An 18,095-nucleotide genomic window follows, 5' to 3' on the forward strand; every position below is an offset into this window, starting at 1 on the left:
AGTCCGTTAACAATAAAATACCTTCTCTAACCTAGGAACTGTTACTGCCATCAGTTTGTGCTTTCAAACTGATGGCTGACTTCTCTGAGTTTTCCTAGAGCAGCCGGTGTGATGATGCTGTGCCCTAGGGGCTGCTCGCACCCTTTTTGAAGGGGATCCTGCAATCTTATTGTCTAATTGGACTCTTTAGTGCTTCGCTCATATCCACGTTTGCAGGGTGTTCCCTTTTGCATTTTCTTCTTTCTTTCTCCTCTTTCTCCTCCCTCCCTCCCTGATCCTTCCCACCTCTCCATTCTGGCTGTTTGGAGTGGGAAAACTTGAGCCCTGGTTCCAACAGAGCTCATCCCACATAGAAGGTGTGGAAGATCTGCAGTGACCAGCAGTTCGACTGGTCTGTAACTCCTTAAATTTGAGAGCTGCACGTAGGATTTCCTGTGTTTTGTAGTGTAATTAAGTTAAGTGCAGCTTAATAAACAGAGTGACAGCATGTTGTTGAAGTACCTCTGAAAAACAAGGTCTTGGATTGTTTAAAAATTTGGTAGCAATTCAGAAGCATTTAACTCAGTGATAGAAAAAGTACACAGTTCTCCTAAGAACTGTTCAGATTTGTGCCTTGTCATTCTAATATTTTTCTTTGAAAAAAAATGTGCTGTGTGGGGCCGAGAGGTATTTGCTTAAAGATTTAAATAGTTGTTTAGGATTTTTGCAGGCTTCCTCTTTAAGCAGTAAGTCGTGTGGACTTTGGGATTGTTTAAAAAGATGCATGTGAAGTGCAGAATTCTTAATGAGGAGAAATATTAAAACTTTTTTTTTTCTTTGCTGAAACTAGATACTTCTTTGGGATTGTAGGTGATTGTGTGTGTGTGAGAGAGTGTAAGATGCCTTGTCAAGGAATTCAGTCATTTATATTTTGTTCTAGGGAAAAAGTGCTGTTTCAGAGGTATTTGGAATCATCTGACAGGAAATGCTTTGGCGTAAGGCTTTAAATGAAAAGAATGAAATAGTAACACCAGAGATGTGGATTCTTAAGTATTATCAAATGTAGGGAATTTAAACTAAGATGGTTAAATTCATCGTCGAAAGAGTATGATATGATTCCTTTAAGTATATTTCAAATTTTTGATGCAGAGAATGTGAATTGTGTAAGTGAAGCGAAAACTTCCTAAGTCAATAAGCATTGTCTAGAGGGTAGTATGATTACAAAATGTTGCGTGTAACACTTTTAATACTTTGATTAATATCAGAGATAAAATGCTTTCGATTGAGAGTTAAAAAGCACCTTGCTTGTTGTCTTCTCTTAAAAACAGCAACAAAAGACAATGAATGATCTTTGGCTTTTTATCCCAAGGAATGTATTTGTATCATGGGACCTGTAGGGTCTGGACTTCTCTCCTAAGCATGGGTTTGGAAATTGCTCACCTAGTTGAAAGATTTAGCTCCCTTCAGAGGTGTGGGACTTTCGGTACTATTAACAATGGGAAGACTTAAGGAGCTGTCAAGTGGGGAATGGAGGAGAGCTGCTCAGGGAAGGGAAAGGAACTGTGAGAATTCCCTGTCTCTGCATTGGAAGTCTGGATTTATCCATGACTGAGACTCCTTGAAAGCTCTGACCCAGTGCAGCATTGCGAAGAATTGATTTCCGAGATGACACGATAAGCTGTGGTTTGCATTTTGTAAAGATGGAGGAGACCTCTAACACTGACCCTGTGTGGGAGATGACTCAGTTATCCGTGCCTTGATACAGTTGCAGATTATTTTGCTTTGAAGTGGATGGATGCCAGCGCCTTCGTCAGAGCTCCTTAATTGAATGTATGGAAATGTCTCAGCCACCGTTTTTAACAATTAGCTGTATCATGGTTGAGGTGAGCTGGGTTCTGAAGGCAGCTGCAGGGCCATTTCATTTACACTAGGTTCTGTGGCATGAGAACTTTGTTACTATAAAACTCAGTGAATTTGCACACTGTATAGAAGCGTTCTCTGGGAAGGTGGAGAATATTCCCAGAAAGAAAATGGAATCCTTTTGTCTACAGTAAGTATTTCTCATAAAGCGGTGAGAGGTTGAAAATTTGTCTTTGGTTGAATGGGCAAAATAGACTTTAAAAGGAATGCTGCAAATATTAAAGGTGTAACAGAGGTTCGGGATGTATGTTTTTATGAATGTGTTCAAAACCAAGTAAGATACATATATATATATATATATGTATATATATATATATGAGAAATCTAGGTTTTATGAATGATTTTAACACGTGCTTTAATTAATTATGCATTGGTAATTTAAGTTGAGAGGTATAAATTTATCACTAAAGATGGAAATGACACTTGTGAGAAAAAAATCTAAACATGGTCCATTTAAAAGAGTTCTGGTTTCTTTTTACTGTCTTTCACAGTTTGTTTTCCATTCTTGAAGAAAATTGCTGGATTTTAGTTTCGTGTTTTCTTTTTTAAGATTGAAAACACTTCCATTTTAATGATCTATGATAATAGCTGATGAAACTGTGTAAGAAAAAATGTTTTAACAAAACAAGATTTTGTCCTAAAAGGTCAGTAGATTGAGGCTTTCGTTCTCATTAATGGGGATAATTCATAGTGCCGTCTGTTTAATTAATAGTTGTGACTTCAGAGCTACCTGTGGAAAACTCTTGTTCGTCATTGTACGCATAGAAATCTTGATTTGTAAAATTAATTGGATCTGACTCGGTTTATTCCTTTGTTTCTTTATGCGGTTACTAAGAGGGAACAAGTGGATTTTAACTTTGATTTGTATATTTATCTTTCTAAAGGCACTTAATCCTGGAGAATTTATACTAAGAATATTTTACAATAAGCTGTACCATGAAGACTTTGCTCAAAATGCTTAGGTTTGCGGAGTTGAATCTTCCCAGAACTGGATATCTGAGGATCCTTTGAACTTGTTATCACGTTTATAAAGCCAGCTGTTCTTCCAGGTCTTGCTGCACTAGCTGTTGTTCGTCCTATTCACTGAATGCAACTTTCTTTAATCAATAGATGTTTTTGAAACTAGGGGAGAGGAAGATTTTCACACATCAGGCTTTTCGTTGAAATAGGAAGGCTCAGTTGTGCTAAGCCCTGTTTAGAACCCTACAAAGATAGCATAAATCTTGCATAAATCTTATGCTTGCAGTATTGGAGCCTAGATCTCAATATAATTTTATTTTAATCCTGGGAGGGAAATTAAATGTATTAACAGGTCAGCTATATGGTAGCCTGCAAAGGGATTCTCTTCCCTTGATTTTTATAAGGCTTGCACTTTGAAATAAACGAGTTTTATTTAGAAAGAAAGGAGTTTAGCAGCAAATTAGAGCTCCATCTTAACCGTAGCTTTGCTTGCATGACATGTTTGAGTGAATAGCATGAGGGGGGGTCCCAAAGCCTTGGAAATTTTTCAAGTAAAATTTGGTTAAGGATTCTGGTCTTCTTTTCTTTCTCTGGCTTTATGCAGGCTGGTACTAAGTTGTCTGGGGAGATACGAGAGACCCAGTTGCTTTTCATTTTCTGCTTTGACCATGGTCTACTCAAGTTTGGCTACTGGGCGGAGGCTCTCCCTTCCGGTACTTGCAGGGGATGAGCCCCAAATCTCTTCAATGGGAAGCTCTTTAGTCTTCTCATGAAATTTTAGCCTGACTGTTACTATAGAGTTAGGAGCTGGTTCTTTTTGCTACAAAGAAAAAATGTATTCATATGAAACCTTTGAATGCTCTGGCAGTGCCATAATGTAGATAAGCGAGCATGTCGGCCCGCCCGCTAGGAAACCTTCCATGGCCCTGAGATGGCAGTGAGCAAGTAGAAAAATGGCGTCACCAGGAACGCTGTGATAAGAAGTGGACCGCACGGGTCATTTTCCTTCAATCAAGTTTGAAGACTTTAGGAGTAGTGCCTTGCCGATTTACAGTTAATTTTTATTTTGCAGGAAGACAGAAATTTTGAGATTTCCCTGCGGTAAAGACTTGATTAGCACTTTTATCTAAATAGCTTCTGATCGTTGCTTTTAAGAAACTGGTGGCAAAACTGGATAAAAATAAAATTTTGAAAAGATGTTTTATGGAACACTTCTGAAATTCCTTATTTGGTGCTTTCTTCTTCTTTTTTGTTGTTTTCTTTTTTCTTTTGGTATCATTAATCTACCATTAGATGAGGAACATTATGTTTACTAGGCTCCCCCCTTCACCGAGTCTCCCCCACAACCCCCATTACAGTCACTGTCCATCAGCGTAGTAAGGTGCTGTAGAATCACTACTTGTCTTCTCTGTGTTGCACAGCCCTCCCCGTGCCTCCCGCCACATTATACGTGCTAATCATAATGCCCCCTTTCTTTTTCTCCCCTCTTATCCCTCCCTTCCCACCCATGCTCCCCAGTCCCTTTCCCTTTGGTAACTATTAGTCCATTCTTGGGTTCTGTGATTCTGCTGCTGTTTTGGTCCTTCAGTTTCTTTCTTTGTTCTTATACTCCACATATGAGTGAAATCATTTGGTACTTGTCTTTCTCCGCCTGGCTCCATCCATGTTGTTGCAAATGATAGTATTTGTTTTCTTCTTACGGCTGAATAATGTTCTGTTGTGTATATGTACCGCATCTTCTTTATCCATTCATGTACTGATGGACACCTAGGTGCTTCCATTTCTTGTCTGTTGTAAATAGTGCTGCGATAAACATGGGGGTGCGTGTTGTCTTTTTCGAACTGGGCTGCTGCATTCTTCGGGTAAATTCCTGGAAGTGCAATTCCTGGGTCAAATGGTATTTCTATTTTGAGCTTTTTGAGGAACCTCCATACTGCTTTCCACAATGTTTGAACTAATTTACATTCCCACCAGCAGTGTAGGAGGGTTCCCCTTTCTCCACAACCTTGCCAACATTTGTTGTTGTTTGTCTTTTGGATGGTGGCCATCCTTACTGGTGTGGCGTGGTATCTCATTGTGGTTTTAGTTTGCATTTCTCTGATGACTAGCGATGTGGAGCATCTTTTCATGTGTCTGTTGGCCATCTGAATTTCTTCTTTGGAGAACTGTCTGTTCAGCTCCTCTGCCCATTTTTTTAATTGAATTATTTGCTTTTAGTTTGTTGAGGTGCGTGAGCTCTTTATATATTTTGGATGTCAACCCTTTATCGGATCTGTCATTTATGAATATATTCTCCCATACCGTAGGATGCCTTTTTGTTCTATTGATGGTGTCCTTTGTTGTACCGAAGCTTTTCAGCTTGATATAGTCCCACTTGTTCATTTTTTCTTCTTCTTTTTAAATGTAGACAACTACTCTTTCCAGATAGATTTTCAGAACACAGGGACAGTATGCTTCTTTTATGGCAAGATGAAACTAGCATTCCTATGACAACAGTGTATCATTTGTCTTTGATTCTGGCTTTTATTCAAGCTCTTTGCAGGCTTTGGCGTTTATATATAAATACTTCATATATAAAATACTTGTCAGCTGCCTTCAGTCACAAAGTTTATTTCTCTTGTGGATCAGGGTATGGCTTATTTGGAAATGAACTATAGTCATAGCGGGTAGTGACAGTGCAATGGCGAGTTATAAAAGAGAAATCTCTTGTTTGTTTTAGTGGTCTCCAGAGAAATTTTTGAAAAAGAATTTGTGATTAAGAAGACCTGCAGCCAAACGAAATCTCCCTTCTCTGTGACAGCCACGATGACCAGGGCTCCTGCAATCCCATCAGCATAAGCAGTGCTGCATAGCGGGAGGAGCTGGCATTTTCAACTGCGGTGTGAGTGACTGACACCGGGTACCAGCAGGAGAATTAATTGGGCACGTGCTTCCCGAACATTGTCTTGACTCGCAGCGCTCCTTGTGCTCGCTAAGGAGACCTCTGAGGCTTAATCCTGAGCGCTGTAGAAACCAATCTCGCAAAAAGCCGCTTAGCTCCCACCCAACTGGTTCAGACATCTACCCTCTGCTGTCTATCCTCATAGCCCCCAAATTTTGCTTTTTTTCCTCTTTCCGTAGAGGAGAGTCGCTAGATCTGAGAAAGCAGGGGAATCTGTTTTTTTATATAAGGGTTGTTTTATTGTGTTGTTTTAGAGTGGGCTTGTGGTGCAGTTGGCAGGGATGGTGACCATGGTGAAGGCCGTTACTGATGCATGCCTATGTTATACTGCAGTGCAGTGTTAGTACCCAGCGTTCTCTGGGTGTGGGCTAATTCATCTCTAAGATGTAAATCAGTTTCCTGAAGACATACTAAATCATTGTTATCAACCCTTAATGTGGCCTCCTTAGCTTTCCGTCACCTAGAGTGGCTATGGGATTAATATTTTTAGATCTATTCCTACTTTGGGTGATGAACGGGTTGTTCTGCTGCTTTTTGAAGCCATACTTTAGCATACTGTAATATTCCATTTTCAAAGCAAGATTGAAAAGTTTTCACTTTAGAATCCTCCCTGTTCTGTGTCCCCGCAGGTCAGCACAAGCAAGTGTGCTGAGTTGGATGAGGGGGGAGCAGATAAAATGCCCAGAGTAGCTGTCCTTGCCTTCTCCCGTGGGGCCACCTCAGCAGTCTGAGAGCAGTTGGCTGCCTGCCCTGCCCTCCCTTCCTCCTGCTCTTGGCTTCTAGTGTTCCCACTCCTCCCCACCCTCCTTCCAGGAGTGGACAGAGAGGAGGGCCAGCAGAGGCCCAACCCCTGGAGCACGGCACACCCCGCTCCCTCCTGGCTGTCCTGCTAGGATGCCGCTCAGGCTTGCTTTTCTGGATGTAGTTTGGTATCAGCACTGAGCAAGTCCCACCCTCTCCCCAGACTTCTTGGGACCAGCAGAGGGAAGTTGCTTACACAACCCTGAAAGGCTGTTTCAGGACTTTGCTGTATTTGGGAGGAGGGGGTAGTTCTGTTGGAAAGCGATTTTCCCCTACTAGTGCCTAAATGGCCATCCTTTATTATTTTACTCATTTAAATTATGCCCCTACTACTTGCTCTCCGTCCACATGGAGACTCTCAGTAACTAAGCTGGGCAGATTGCTCTCCTTTCCTGGATTGCCAAAGATAAGTAACAGACAACAGGCATTCCCTTGGCCTCCTAATAGAGGCAGAACTGGCTTTGCAGCAATGAGCACGAGAGATTTAAATGACTCTCACAGGACACAGCCCTTAACCTTGGCCTTACTCTCCAAGTGCAGCAACCGAGTATGCTAATAAGAAGCTCCAGGTTGAGACCTTAGTGTAGAAATAGGAAGAGGCATCTAGTAGTTATATCCCTACATTGTGTTGACAAGGGACATGTGCTGGATGCCCCTATACCCCACAGTACTGCACCACAGGAGTGACATATCCCCATTCTCATAAATGACTTCCCCTTCTGCCATGGTGAGTCCTACCTCTTTCATTTTTTTCTTTACTCAGTGCTGAAAATGTTGGAAGCTAGTTATGGTAATCTTCTTTGTGGGATAGGGAGGGAGGAGTCCACCAAAGGCAATTAGATGGGCTTAGATGAGTGGCTTTCTCAAAGGTCCTATTGCTTTTCCAGAAGGCATAAGTGAGATGGAATTGTATCATGGCTGTATTGGCATGCCCTCGCAGAGACCAGGCATGCCAGTACACTGAAGTCAGAATGCTGCCCATAAGGCCTTAAGGCTGGTCTGGAAGGAGGAACTGTGTTTAGATCTCATTGCATGTAGTGTATTCTTGGACTTAGAATCTCCTTGCATGCATTGTGTTCTCTTCAACCTGTGAGAATCTGTAGGCCATCTTGTAAGCCAGTTTGAATTATGGGAGCAAGCAATTTGGTTTGCCATAATGGACCCAAATCTATCACGTAATTGTATGACTCTGTTTAGCCCAGTAGCAGCTATCTGCTGAGCTAGCAATGGTGGAGCTCCACAGCCACTCTTTTGCTGGATCTGCTGCCACCTGCTGAATGAGAGCAGCTAGGTTTTTGCATAAATGCACAGTGAGAAATCATACAACAGCATCAAAAATAAATTACAGTTGGCAATGTCAGCTCCGCTGGCTTAGCACTGCTTTCTACAGGGGTAGTTTGTTTTTTTTTTTAGATATACATATATATATATTTATTGAAATCTGTGAACAATTTAAAATATTGAATTTTTTTGTAGTAAACAAGAAGTGGGACTTAAGTATCCTAGTTGGAGAATAAAGCCTAGATTTGCTATTCAGTGTGCAAAGTAGTCTGCAAAAAGAGATTCAGTCTCTTGTGGGTCTTTCAAGCTGACATTTTATGTATTCTAATTTTATTGCATTAAATATTGATCTAATAAAATATACAAATATGCTATAAACCGCATGAAAGTTCCCTAAATCTTGGAAATGCCCAAATTTTAGAACTCTGTTCTTTTGGGCTTTATCAGTAAAGAACATCTCTGCCCCTGAAAAAGTCCTTGAGGCATTCTCTGTAGGCACCGGGAAGGGAGCTAATGAAAAGTGCGTCCGCGCGCATCTGATAAGCCCAGCGGCTCTGAGTCCTGGCAGGGTTTCCGTTGCGCTCATCTGAAAACAGTACCTTGGTTTGTCCTTCCTCACTTACTCCTTAAGTAGCAGTTTTAACCTTTGTAAAAATTTCACCTAAGAGAAGGTTTCAGAAGAGGTCATTTGTTCAGAAATTGGGAGGAAGATTTGGGAGAAGTTACGGGAGTAGGTATTTTACTCAGAATGAGCTGAAGCAAAATAGTAGGTACAACTCATATTCCTGTCTTTATAGAATCAGACACTTCTCCATTTCACTATCGAAAGTCTCTTATTGGATACTTGCTTATTGGAGTTCTTGTTTCATCTTGGAACAGACTCTCTTGATTGTTCCATTTTTTGTACATTTATTTTTGATCTGCTTATTTTTCTTTCCTCCTTCATTGTCTTCCTAGCTGTTGCTGTGTCTTGGCAATGGTTTTGTTTCAACTACAGTGACTATTTCCTACAGTCACTGCTCACTTGTGTTAATACTATTTTGATTCAGAATGTAGGTTATACATTTCCTATTATTTTGTGTATATTAAATGAGAGAAGACCCAAGATTTTTTATAACATCCACCGTGTATTGTTGCTCTGTGTCAGATAGCTTTAGCTTCTTTCATTACAAAGTCGGCTTGCTGTGGGTGCTGCACTTCAAATTTTGACAGGGTGGATTGCTGGTTGATTTCTTGAACAGAAAGAGACATGAAGTGGTCGTCTGTGTTTTGAGGACCATGTAAAATACGATTTTTGCTTTTGGGGGCCAAACTAGATGGTTTTATCTTTTTGTTTTATTTTTTAATGGTCAGGAAATTTATGTGTTCTTAAATTTAAATCATTTATGTAGCTGTCCAAAAAACCACTTATTTGTGTAGCACAGAGCTGTGAAGGGATCACTGTAAGCTCTTGTTTTGCCATCTGACTGTATCCTAACTAAAGTGGATACTGAAATTTTTCTCATAGAGACCCTGATTTGTTGCAGTTTTCATTTTTGGAAAGCAAATGAGCTAAGAGAATTTGGCCATTTGACAAAAACAAGCATCCTTTTTGCCTATTCCCTTTTTCTATTTGGTAGGAGTTAGCTGCTGCTTGTATTCTAAAGCCCAGTCTGTGTAGTTTTTAAAATAAAGCAGTTTCATGCCTGTCTTTTTCAACCTCAGCCATTTAAAAGCCAGTTTGGCTGCCAGGTCCTTGAGATGTGACCACATGTGTGAAAAGAGAATCACTTACCTTGCTGTTACTTTCTGGGTACCCCTTTCGAAAACTGTGTTGAATACAACCATCTTGCTTTTACTAAAGACCAACATTAGTACCTGTTTTTGCTAACAGAAAGGAATATGAAGAGGATTTTCACTTTTATGAAAGAAGTCAAAAAGCAGCAATACCGTTGAACATTTGTTTTACAGTAAGTGAGCCATTATAGAGGCGCAGCAAATACCCAGAGCAGCGAGGGTGGCCCTGCCAAGCTCCTTCCCCAGAAACTGCACTCGGCATCTTAGCATCAAGCACCAGAGCTTTGAACTCTTGTCTGTGAGCATTTGTGCTTTATCTCCATTCATTTTGTATGTCTGTTAACAAGATGTGTCCTAAGGTATCAGAAAAACCCAAGAGAGCTTATTTTGGGGGGCTAGGAACGCTAAAAAATTTTTTCATAAAAATTAATGGTAATTGCTTCCTCTTGCCATTTTCTGCTAACAGAAGGTTTCATTGGAACACTTACTTTTGGATAGTGGGGGAGACCTTTATACATTACAAGGCAGCCCACTTCCTCTATTAAAGATGGAACATATGACTGGAGGTATTCCTTGAGCAAAGACATGTACAATATTATTGTTCCACATCCATAAATAGTAATAGTATTTTGGAACTCTATAGAGTTTATATCTAGAACAGTGATTTCTAGCTTTTGTATGTGACCCATAGCAAGAAATACATTTTACAGCATGATCCACTTCATACGTACAGATATGTATATACAATTGAAAGAAGTTTCGCAAAATGGTATTTACCCATACCCCATATTTCTGTTGCATTTTATTTCATTTTAAAAAGTGCTGGTTGATTTCATGACTCAGCTGTGGGTTCTGACCCACATTTTGAAAAAGGCCATTCTAAAAGGAATGCTCCAAACTTGACATTTATCATCTCATTCCTTCCCTATGTGAGGTAGGTGGCAGAAAGGAATAACTAAAGAAGCATAAAATACTGTTTATCCCACCTTGACTTGCTGTGATGATGGAGGAAAGAAGAAAAGGGGTCAGAAAATTTGGATTCTAAGTCCGAGCTTTGTTGCTTACAAACCAGGTGATCATAATATGGAAACACACATTTTAGAGTTGGTGGAAGCTCTAGAAACCAAGTCAAACAGCCCTTTCAGTGTTTAAACCTATATTAAGAACATAATTTAAAGTATGAGCTAGTTATGTAGTATTGAGAGAGAGTTTAATGGGGGGTTATAACTGAGAACTAGAACTGGATGAGTGTAACACGCACCTAGCACAGGTAATCACCATTCCGTACAAATGTCAGCTCTTAACTAGTACTGGTATAAAACGGAGTTTTCTCCTCTTTCACCTTTGCCATGTGTAATGGGGAACTAATAACTGATGAAGAAAACAAATTTAAGGTTGTTTTGCTCCTTTCCTGGACTCTTCCCTTTTAGAGAGAAAAGGAAATTATTCTTTATTTTCTCAATTTAGAAGTTGTCTGTTCCTTCAGTAGCTTAGAAACAGCTACCCTCTTGAGAAAACTGTGAGTTCTGCCTCTGCCTCTTCCTGGTTGGGAACCCTTGGTCAAGTTAGTTAAATGCTGAAAGCTGTTTCTTACCTGAAAATGAGGTGGAAGTGGATGGGGGAGGGTGGAGTGATCAATGTCTGTTCTTTCCCACCGTTTAAAGGTGAGCAGTAATGTCTTTGAATTGCTTAGAGCAGTGTCTGGCCCTTAATTGCTTCCTGAATGCGGGCTATTATATGTTCCAGGAAGCTTGAAACCAAAGCCCATTCATGGAGCCAGTTGGAAGGTCTGTTTCCAGAACTGTTTCCAGTGAGGAGCAGTATACAGGGGAGGAAGTCAGGAGTAAATTACCTAGCAGGCGTATGTTTGTGGAGTGTTCTTTATTGAGCAGGGCAGCAGTAGAAGGGCTGGGTGGGACACGATGAGCAATGAAAAGTGCTTGCTGGCAGGAAAAGGGTATTAATGCTGAGGAGCTCTGAGGGTCACAGATGCTGTCATCTCTGACTGGGAAGTGAGCTGCTGGGCCTTCTCTATGACCAGGGGTCTGCAGTGTGGCAGGGGGCCCCACCCAGTGAGAGAAGACACCTTCTGGTGTACCCTTCACACCCCAGCCCACCTCTGTAGAAACTCATTTTTCTGACAAGCTATAAAAGTATACCTCTGGGATGGGAGGCTTGAGAGGTGACTCACAGGAGTTGGAAGGAAATGAAACACACATGGGGAAAAGGGAAGTCAAGGAAAAAAGCTATAGGAAACTTGGGCCAATGCAAGTATTTTTCTGCCCAACTTTTTAGTTCTTTAACTTGTTACTTTCCCTTCAAATGTGTGTTCTTAAAGAAATGGCTACTAGATGGCACACAGATCCCAGCAGTATTCTGACTAGAAATTACACTTTTTAAGATGCTTAGGTCACTAATGTGCTGTTTTTAAAAACAAAATATGATATGTACGGTATTTTAGTACTTCATTTTTTAAAGGAATAAAGAATGAAAAATTAAAACTCGGCTCATGGTCTTTGTTCATATGTAGGTGATCCTAAAATTTGATTCTCATGCACAAATGCTTCATTTAACTTATTAAGTGAGATTTTTATAATGTGGGTTTATAATGAATATTTTAAAGAACCGAATAATCTGCCCCAAAGGAATCTTTTGTCCATCTTTTTCTTTCTTTATTACTACTTGAAATTTCATTTCTTAGAAATTCTGGGATTGTGTTTCTTACAGAATATTATGTTGCTTTTAAACAAATTGTCTGATTATTGCTTTTTCTGTGTGTATGTGTATGTGGGTTATGTGCAGACCATGGATGCAGTTAAAAGAAAGGGACAGACAGGTCACTAACTGGGAAAAGCATAGAGGCCCAGAGAGGGGATGGGGCACTCGGTGCAGCCCTTTCCATCCCAACAAGGGAAAAAAATGAGACCAGGCCTCCTTAGGCAGTGGGTATCACCACCCCCGCCCCCACCCCCATGTCCACCCCCATCCCCACCCCAAACGAGCCTTGTTTAGTCAACCAGCTTCCCATAGCAGCAGCCGTGAAAAGGTTCAACCAAGCACAATCTATGTCTTCTTTGTTGGGGAAGAGCTATCGATGGTAATAGTTTCTTGGTTTGTTTATAAATTATGACACTGAAGCCTTTAGCTTTAGCCACTGAAGACCACTCATGAAAGGGAAATCATAATGAAGGTTCGTTGACTTGATATAATCGTTTGCTGTGGAGGGTGTAAACAAGGTCTATTAAATCCTTGCCATCATTTTGTGTCTGGCTCCCCTGTGATGGCCAGAAGAAGGCATGTGGTGACAAGCTGCCTACTTCTGAATAAAGCACATGGGGTCCTAGCTATATGTGCTCTGGATTACTGAGGCTATTTTAGTAGTAAGCAAGTGGTGGATCCTCTCCTCACGCCACTCCAACACCAATTACCAGGATCGGTATTTGGAGCAGTTGTGTCCACAGGGCTGCTTGAAAGCTGCCTTGGGGGCTGCGCTGGAGGAGCCTATGAGGGAACTGTTTCCTGGGCTGCTGGCCGTTGTCCTTGTCCACCCCAAGCACCACCATGTTGGCGTGTAACAGCAGGTGTGGGAGAGTCATGGGCCAATACAGAAGAGATCTGGGGAATCCATGAAGATAGTAATATTTTATTTAAGTTGATATCCCCAGTCTTACCTGGTATCACTCCTGTGTTTGTTTGTTTTTAAGAACAAGCAGCCTCATGATCTGGAACTGTTTGAACAAAATATATTAAAATGTTACAGTTGTTAAAACATAATAAGTGATAAAAAATCATTTAACCATGACAGTTTTCAAGAAAACTGTCAAATAATTTTTTAAAATTTAGTCTTCATTTCAAAAGCTTTAGCTTAATTCTACTTTGTACTATATTCCCCCAAAGTCTTCTTAGGAAAAGAAAAAGGCAAAAACATGATTCTTAAAGAACAGGCCGTTTTGGACAGGTATAAATGCTGGACATGCAGGTACCTTCCATTACAGAGTGTAGGCAGATCTAACATGAGATGACTTGGGTGACTTGAATTCTCTCATATTACAACTAAGACTTCTCTACTTCTTTTAGCTGATGGGTCATCTTCCTTGTTCCTTCTTGGCCCCCACACCCAGGCTGTGGGAAAGAAGCTTCACTCTTGTGTGAAGGGCAAGGTGTTGGTGTGGAGGCAGGCATGGAAGGAAGCCCACGCCGCCTGCCTGCAATTGTGGCTGTCTCTCAGGACAGTGTCCCTCCTCCCCAAGACCTCAGCTGGAGCAATGAGGACAAGGAATAGCAACAAGGAAGTCACCCTGGCCATCTCTTTCTTTAATGTCACCAACAATTCTAAATGTAATTGGTTCTAAAAATAGAGCTACATGTATTGAGCCTTGCGCCAACCACTTGATTGCATTATCTTGTTTAATATTCATTTTACATGTGAGTAAACTAAGGTTTAGAGAGTTGGATGACTTGGCTAAAATCATGCCTTTAGTAAATGTAGGCACCCCAATCTGAAAGTAGGTCTGTCATTGAGCTATTGTGTAGTTGCATTTTGTAGGCATTAACCCTTTACATATTACACCAGACTTGCGGACTGTCTCATCTTCACCCCACCTATATAAAGCAGCAGATGACATCAGACCTGATAGAGTGCCTGTGGCAAAACCACAGAGGAAATGTTAATATAAATGATTTTGGGGTCTCCCAGCCATTAAGAAACAAGTGAAAAACACCCGGAAAAGTGGATGGTGATGGCTTCCTCAGTGTTAGGAAGAAATTGAAGAATTAATCAAAAGCAACAGAGAAATGTAGACTAAGAACAGTTAGAAGCACTGTGCGAGGCTACATAGCGGTGTGTATGATATGGGCTATTTAGGAATTTTGAAGGGCAGTTGTGAGTGTTTACATTTTATATGACAGGACAGAGGACTCCACACTGCTGTGTCATGGGGATTTTACCTTCTTACAGTCATCATGTGCTCACCATGAAAGAAACTAGGGAATACCCATAAAAACCATCTATTTTGGTGTTTTCGAGTTGAGTGACTTTTGTGAGGGTGAAGGTGGGCAGGGTAGCGTATATCCTAATGGTTATTTTTCCCCACAGTGTGCTTTTGATTATTTGGAGGTTAATTTTAACTTAAGTTGTGTCATTTCTCTCCCCTTTCCTAGGGCTTCCTGAAGAATGAGAAGGACAATGCCCTGCTGTGTGCCATTGAAGAGTCCCGGAAAAGGGTAAGAAACAAGTCCAGATGTAGATGTGTACCGTTGTGAGGGCAGCACTGTATATTGGGGAGTGCGGGTTAGTTCACCAGAGGGAGTTCTGCAGGCACCACGTTTGCAGAAAATACCATGCTTGTAACTATGTGTGTTTAGTGACTGAAATGCATCTGAAACACTGGACTGGTCAATTAATTATTAGTCTTAAAATGGAAGGGCCAGGCAATTCTTTGCTTTCATTGTTATGGTATAAATGGTATTTTGGTTTCTATGAATCAGCAGTTCAGAAAAGCAATTAAGCTCCTTGGTGATTTTCCTCAGTTTCTTTTTCTTTTATCACACAATTTGCCTTTCTGTGCTACCTTTTATATTAACAATTTCTCCAAGCTCTTAAAAAAAAAAGGAACCAGCTTGGTATGCAAAAGGCTGGTAAATAAGTCAGTCCAAGCAGCCATTATATGTGCAACAGTATTTTTGCAGCAAGCATTCCCTCAAGGTATGCAGAGATCATTTACTTTACTAACATGTGAGTTATCTCCATTTGTTTCTGACAAGGATTAAAAGATCAAAACCTTTCCAAAACATTCCATTACGGAGTACGAGAGTTTTCCAGCCATTTTCCAGCCATTGGGATCTTTTGGCGAGTGGGAAAGAAGATTGGCAATCATGTGGAGCTGGTTCTAAAAATGTATCTTTTCCCAGGAAGGCTGCTGGAGGGTTCATGCTATTCTGTCCACAGTGGCTGTCTCTGCAGGATAAGGGTGAAAGGGGACCGCTGTTTGTCGGCTATATAACCCTTACACAGGTGAAATAAATGATGCATCATTTATGTAGTTTAAAAAATAATAAAGTAAAAAAGTGCTGCTTTCAGTTCGTTTTATTAAAATGTTCTATGGAGGTGGACATGTCTCAATAGGGCTGATCTGAGTGAGATAGGGCAGCAAAGGGCTTGCCAGCCCTAATTCATAAGAAAATGTTCCGAAGGCATAATTTAAATGACTGATACGTTCAATTATCAGAGTGAAATTCCCTAAAATTTCATCAGTTACATTTTTGGCAATAGTACTTACACCTGAAAATAGAGAAATTCAATTGATTCAAATTTGAATATGATTTTAAAAAGAGATTTTTTTCTTCTTTGTTTATACTTTGAGTTACTCACCAACACTGATTCTCCTGCTATAAAGGACCAATGAAACTAAATTAAAACTGTTGAATGTTACCAAGACTTATTAATCCATTTATCCTGTGGAATGTGTTTCTGGAATTGGCAGTCTCCAAACATTGTGCCATACTGAGAATAAATGTGCAGCCAGCCAAAACAAAATGTGTGCATATGTGTTTATGAGGGAGATATTCCCATGTTGGGAGGCAGCCTTGGGAGAGACCTTTCACCTGTCTGGACACCAAAAGACTGCCAATAAGCAAGAATCATTTTCAAACAAAAAATGAGCGGCTTCCTGGCTGTGGATAAAATGAGAGTTCCTGTGGCCAGGATTCTCACCTGGCCCTGGTTGACTTGCTCACTGCACACCTGTGGGCAATACGTGACTATTGACTCTATATAAAGATCTCCACACAGTGCTATGGGTGCGACACAGTGGCAGGGCTGCAAGGTGCAGGAGAGCAGAGCAGAAGCTGGAGTGGTGGCAGCGCCGAGGACAGAGGCCCAAAGGACGGCTGTGTGGGACAACTGTGCAGAGAGGCCCAGAGGATGGCTGTGTGGGATGACTGTGCGGGACAGCTGTGCAGGCAGAGAGGCCCAGAGGATGGCTGTGCGGACAGAGGGGCCCAGAGGCAGAGACCAGCTTGCTACATGCAGACTCGCTCTGAGTGAATGGGATTCTAGTGACTGACCTGCCACCTGGAAATAAAGTTGGGTATAACCCTTTCACCCCAAAGAGCGTTCCGCTGTTTCTTTGGTCACATTGAATCCATAGCAAATTTGCCTGGGGCTGAAACTCATTGGCAAGACAATTGGCAAAACATTGAAACACAAGTATAGTTTCTAAAAACCAGCAAGAGCTCGATAGTAAGTAGGTGTGAAGTCAAAGCATATTGCCCTCTTCCCTTTATGAAAATGGGGTTTAAGTGCTCCCCACCTGTTCTTACTTCAGTTGCCCAGTTCTCTCCCTGCCTTCCTTTCTTAACTTTGTTCAAAGAGATACATTTCCACACTTAACCTGAAAGATTCTAGTTTAATTTACAATAGTTTCTCCACAACTTTGTCATTTCCTATGGCTTATCTTGCCTTCCTTTTAATTTTTAGACCTCACATACTTTCCAAGGTTATCCCTTTTCTCTTCTCTCGGGTTTCCTTCCTTCTTGTCCTGCTGTTCCCTACCTCCCGCCTCGCCTCAGACCCACATTCTCTTCCTCTTCTCTTAGTTCTTAGTTTAGTAGCTCTGTTGATTCTCTCCTTAGCTCTTCTAGTTGGCATTCTTCTTGGCACCTAATTCAGTGGTTCTGAAATGGGTCTAAAGGGAATAGGCTGGGATAGGGCAGATGGGTGGCTGATCACCCCTGATTAGCCCACAAATTGGATGTTCCATTATCTCTAATGTAATTAAGGTAAGCTGGAGGTGGTACAGTCAAGGGAAGAGAATTTTAATGTTGGGCCATTTATTTTTATTTGAAGCCTCTTATCACACTAATGATGAACGAACTTCAGTGTTGTTCATTCAGGTTGTAGGGCTGTTTCTAAATGAGTAGCCTGGCACACTGCTCAGATGTCTGAGGATCTGAGCCCATCGAGCTGCCAGTTTTCAGAGTGCTTTCTATGTTTGCGAAGCAGGAATTCTTGGGACACAGGTGGCAGCCTGATTAACTGGGCATGGCTGATCCCCACCACTTTCTCTCTGACCCTCACATGGTGCTGGAAGTCTGCCCCGACCATCCTCATCAGCAGTGTCTTCAGTTGCCGTTACTACTGTGCCATTCTTCATCAGCCAGAGGACTGGCTCTTAAGAAAAGCTCTTGTGACACTGGTGTCCTGGTTCAGTGCCTCACTTCCTACTGCAAGCTTCCCCCCACTCCTATTTCTACCCCGTCCGGCCCCCGTGCCACTTGACCACCCTCCATTTTTCCTTGCTGGGAGTGGCTCAAGCTGAGGAGGTGCTTGGTTTGACCACTAAATAAAGTTTGAGAAGAAATTGTGGTTCACTTGTGCATTGTTTCTGGATACCTTCCGTGGAAACTACCCCCTTCCCTCTCACTCACTCCACCCTTT

The 18,095-nt window shown here is 41.3% G+C and overlaps 1 protein-coding gene across 1 annotated transcript in view; it reads left to right on the forward strand.

Moving 5' to 3' along the window:
- LOC118934400 (uncharacterized) overlaps window positions 1–17,421 on the forward strand; it is a 212,594-nt gene extending 195,173 nt beyond the window's left edge. The window contains exon 6 of the mRNA XM_057492862.1: window positions 14,819–17,421. Within this exon, the coding sequence (XP_057348845.1) occupies window positions 14,819–14,920 (102 nt within the window). The 3' untranslated portion in view covers window positions 14,921–17,421. The remainder of the gene's footprint in view (window positions 1–14,818) is intronic.
- Window positions 17,422–18,095: the final 674 nt, after the last annotated feature.

This window comes from Manis pentadactyla, chromosome 15 (assembly GCF_030020395.1).
Source record: "Manis pentadactyla isolate mManPen7 chromosome 15, mManPen7.hap1, whole genome shotgun sequence".
NCBI classification, from domain to species: Eukaryota; Metazoa; Chordata; class Mammalia; order Pholidota; family Manidae; genus Manis; species Manis pentadactyla.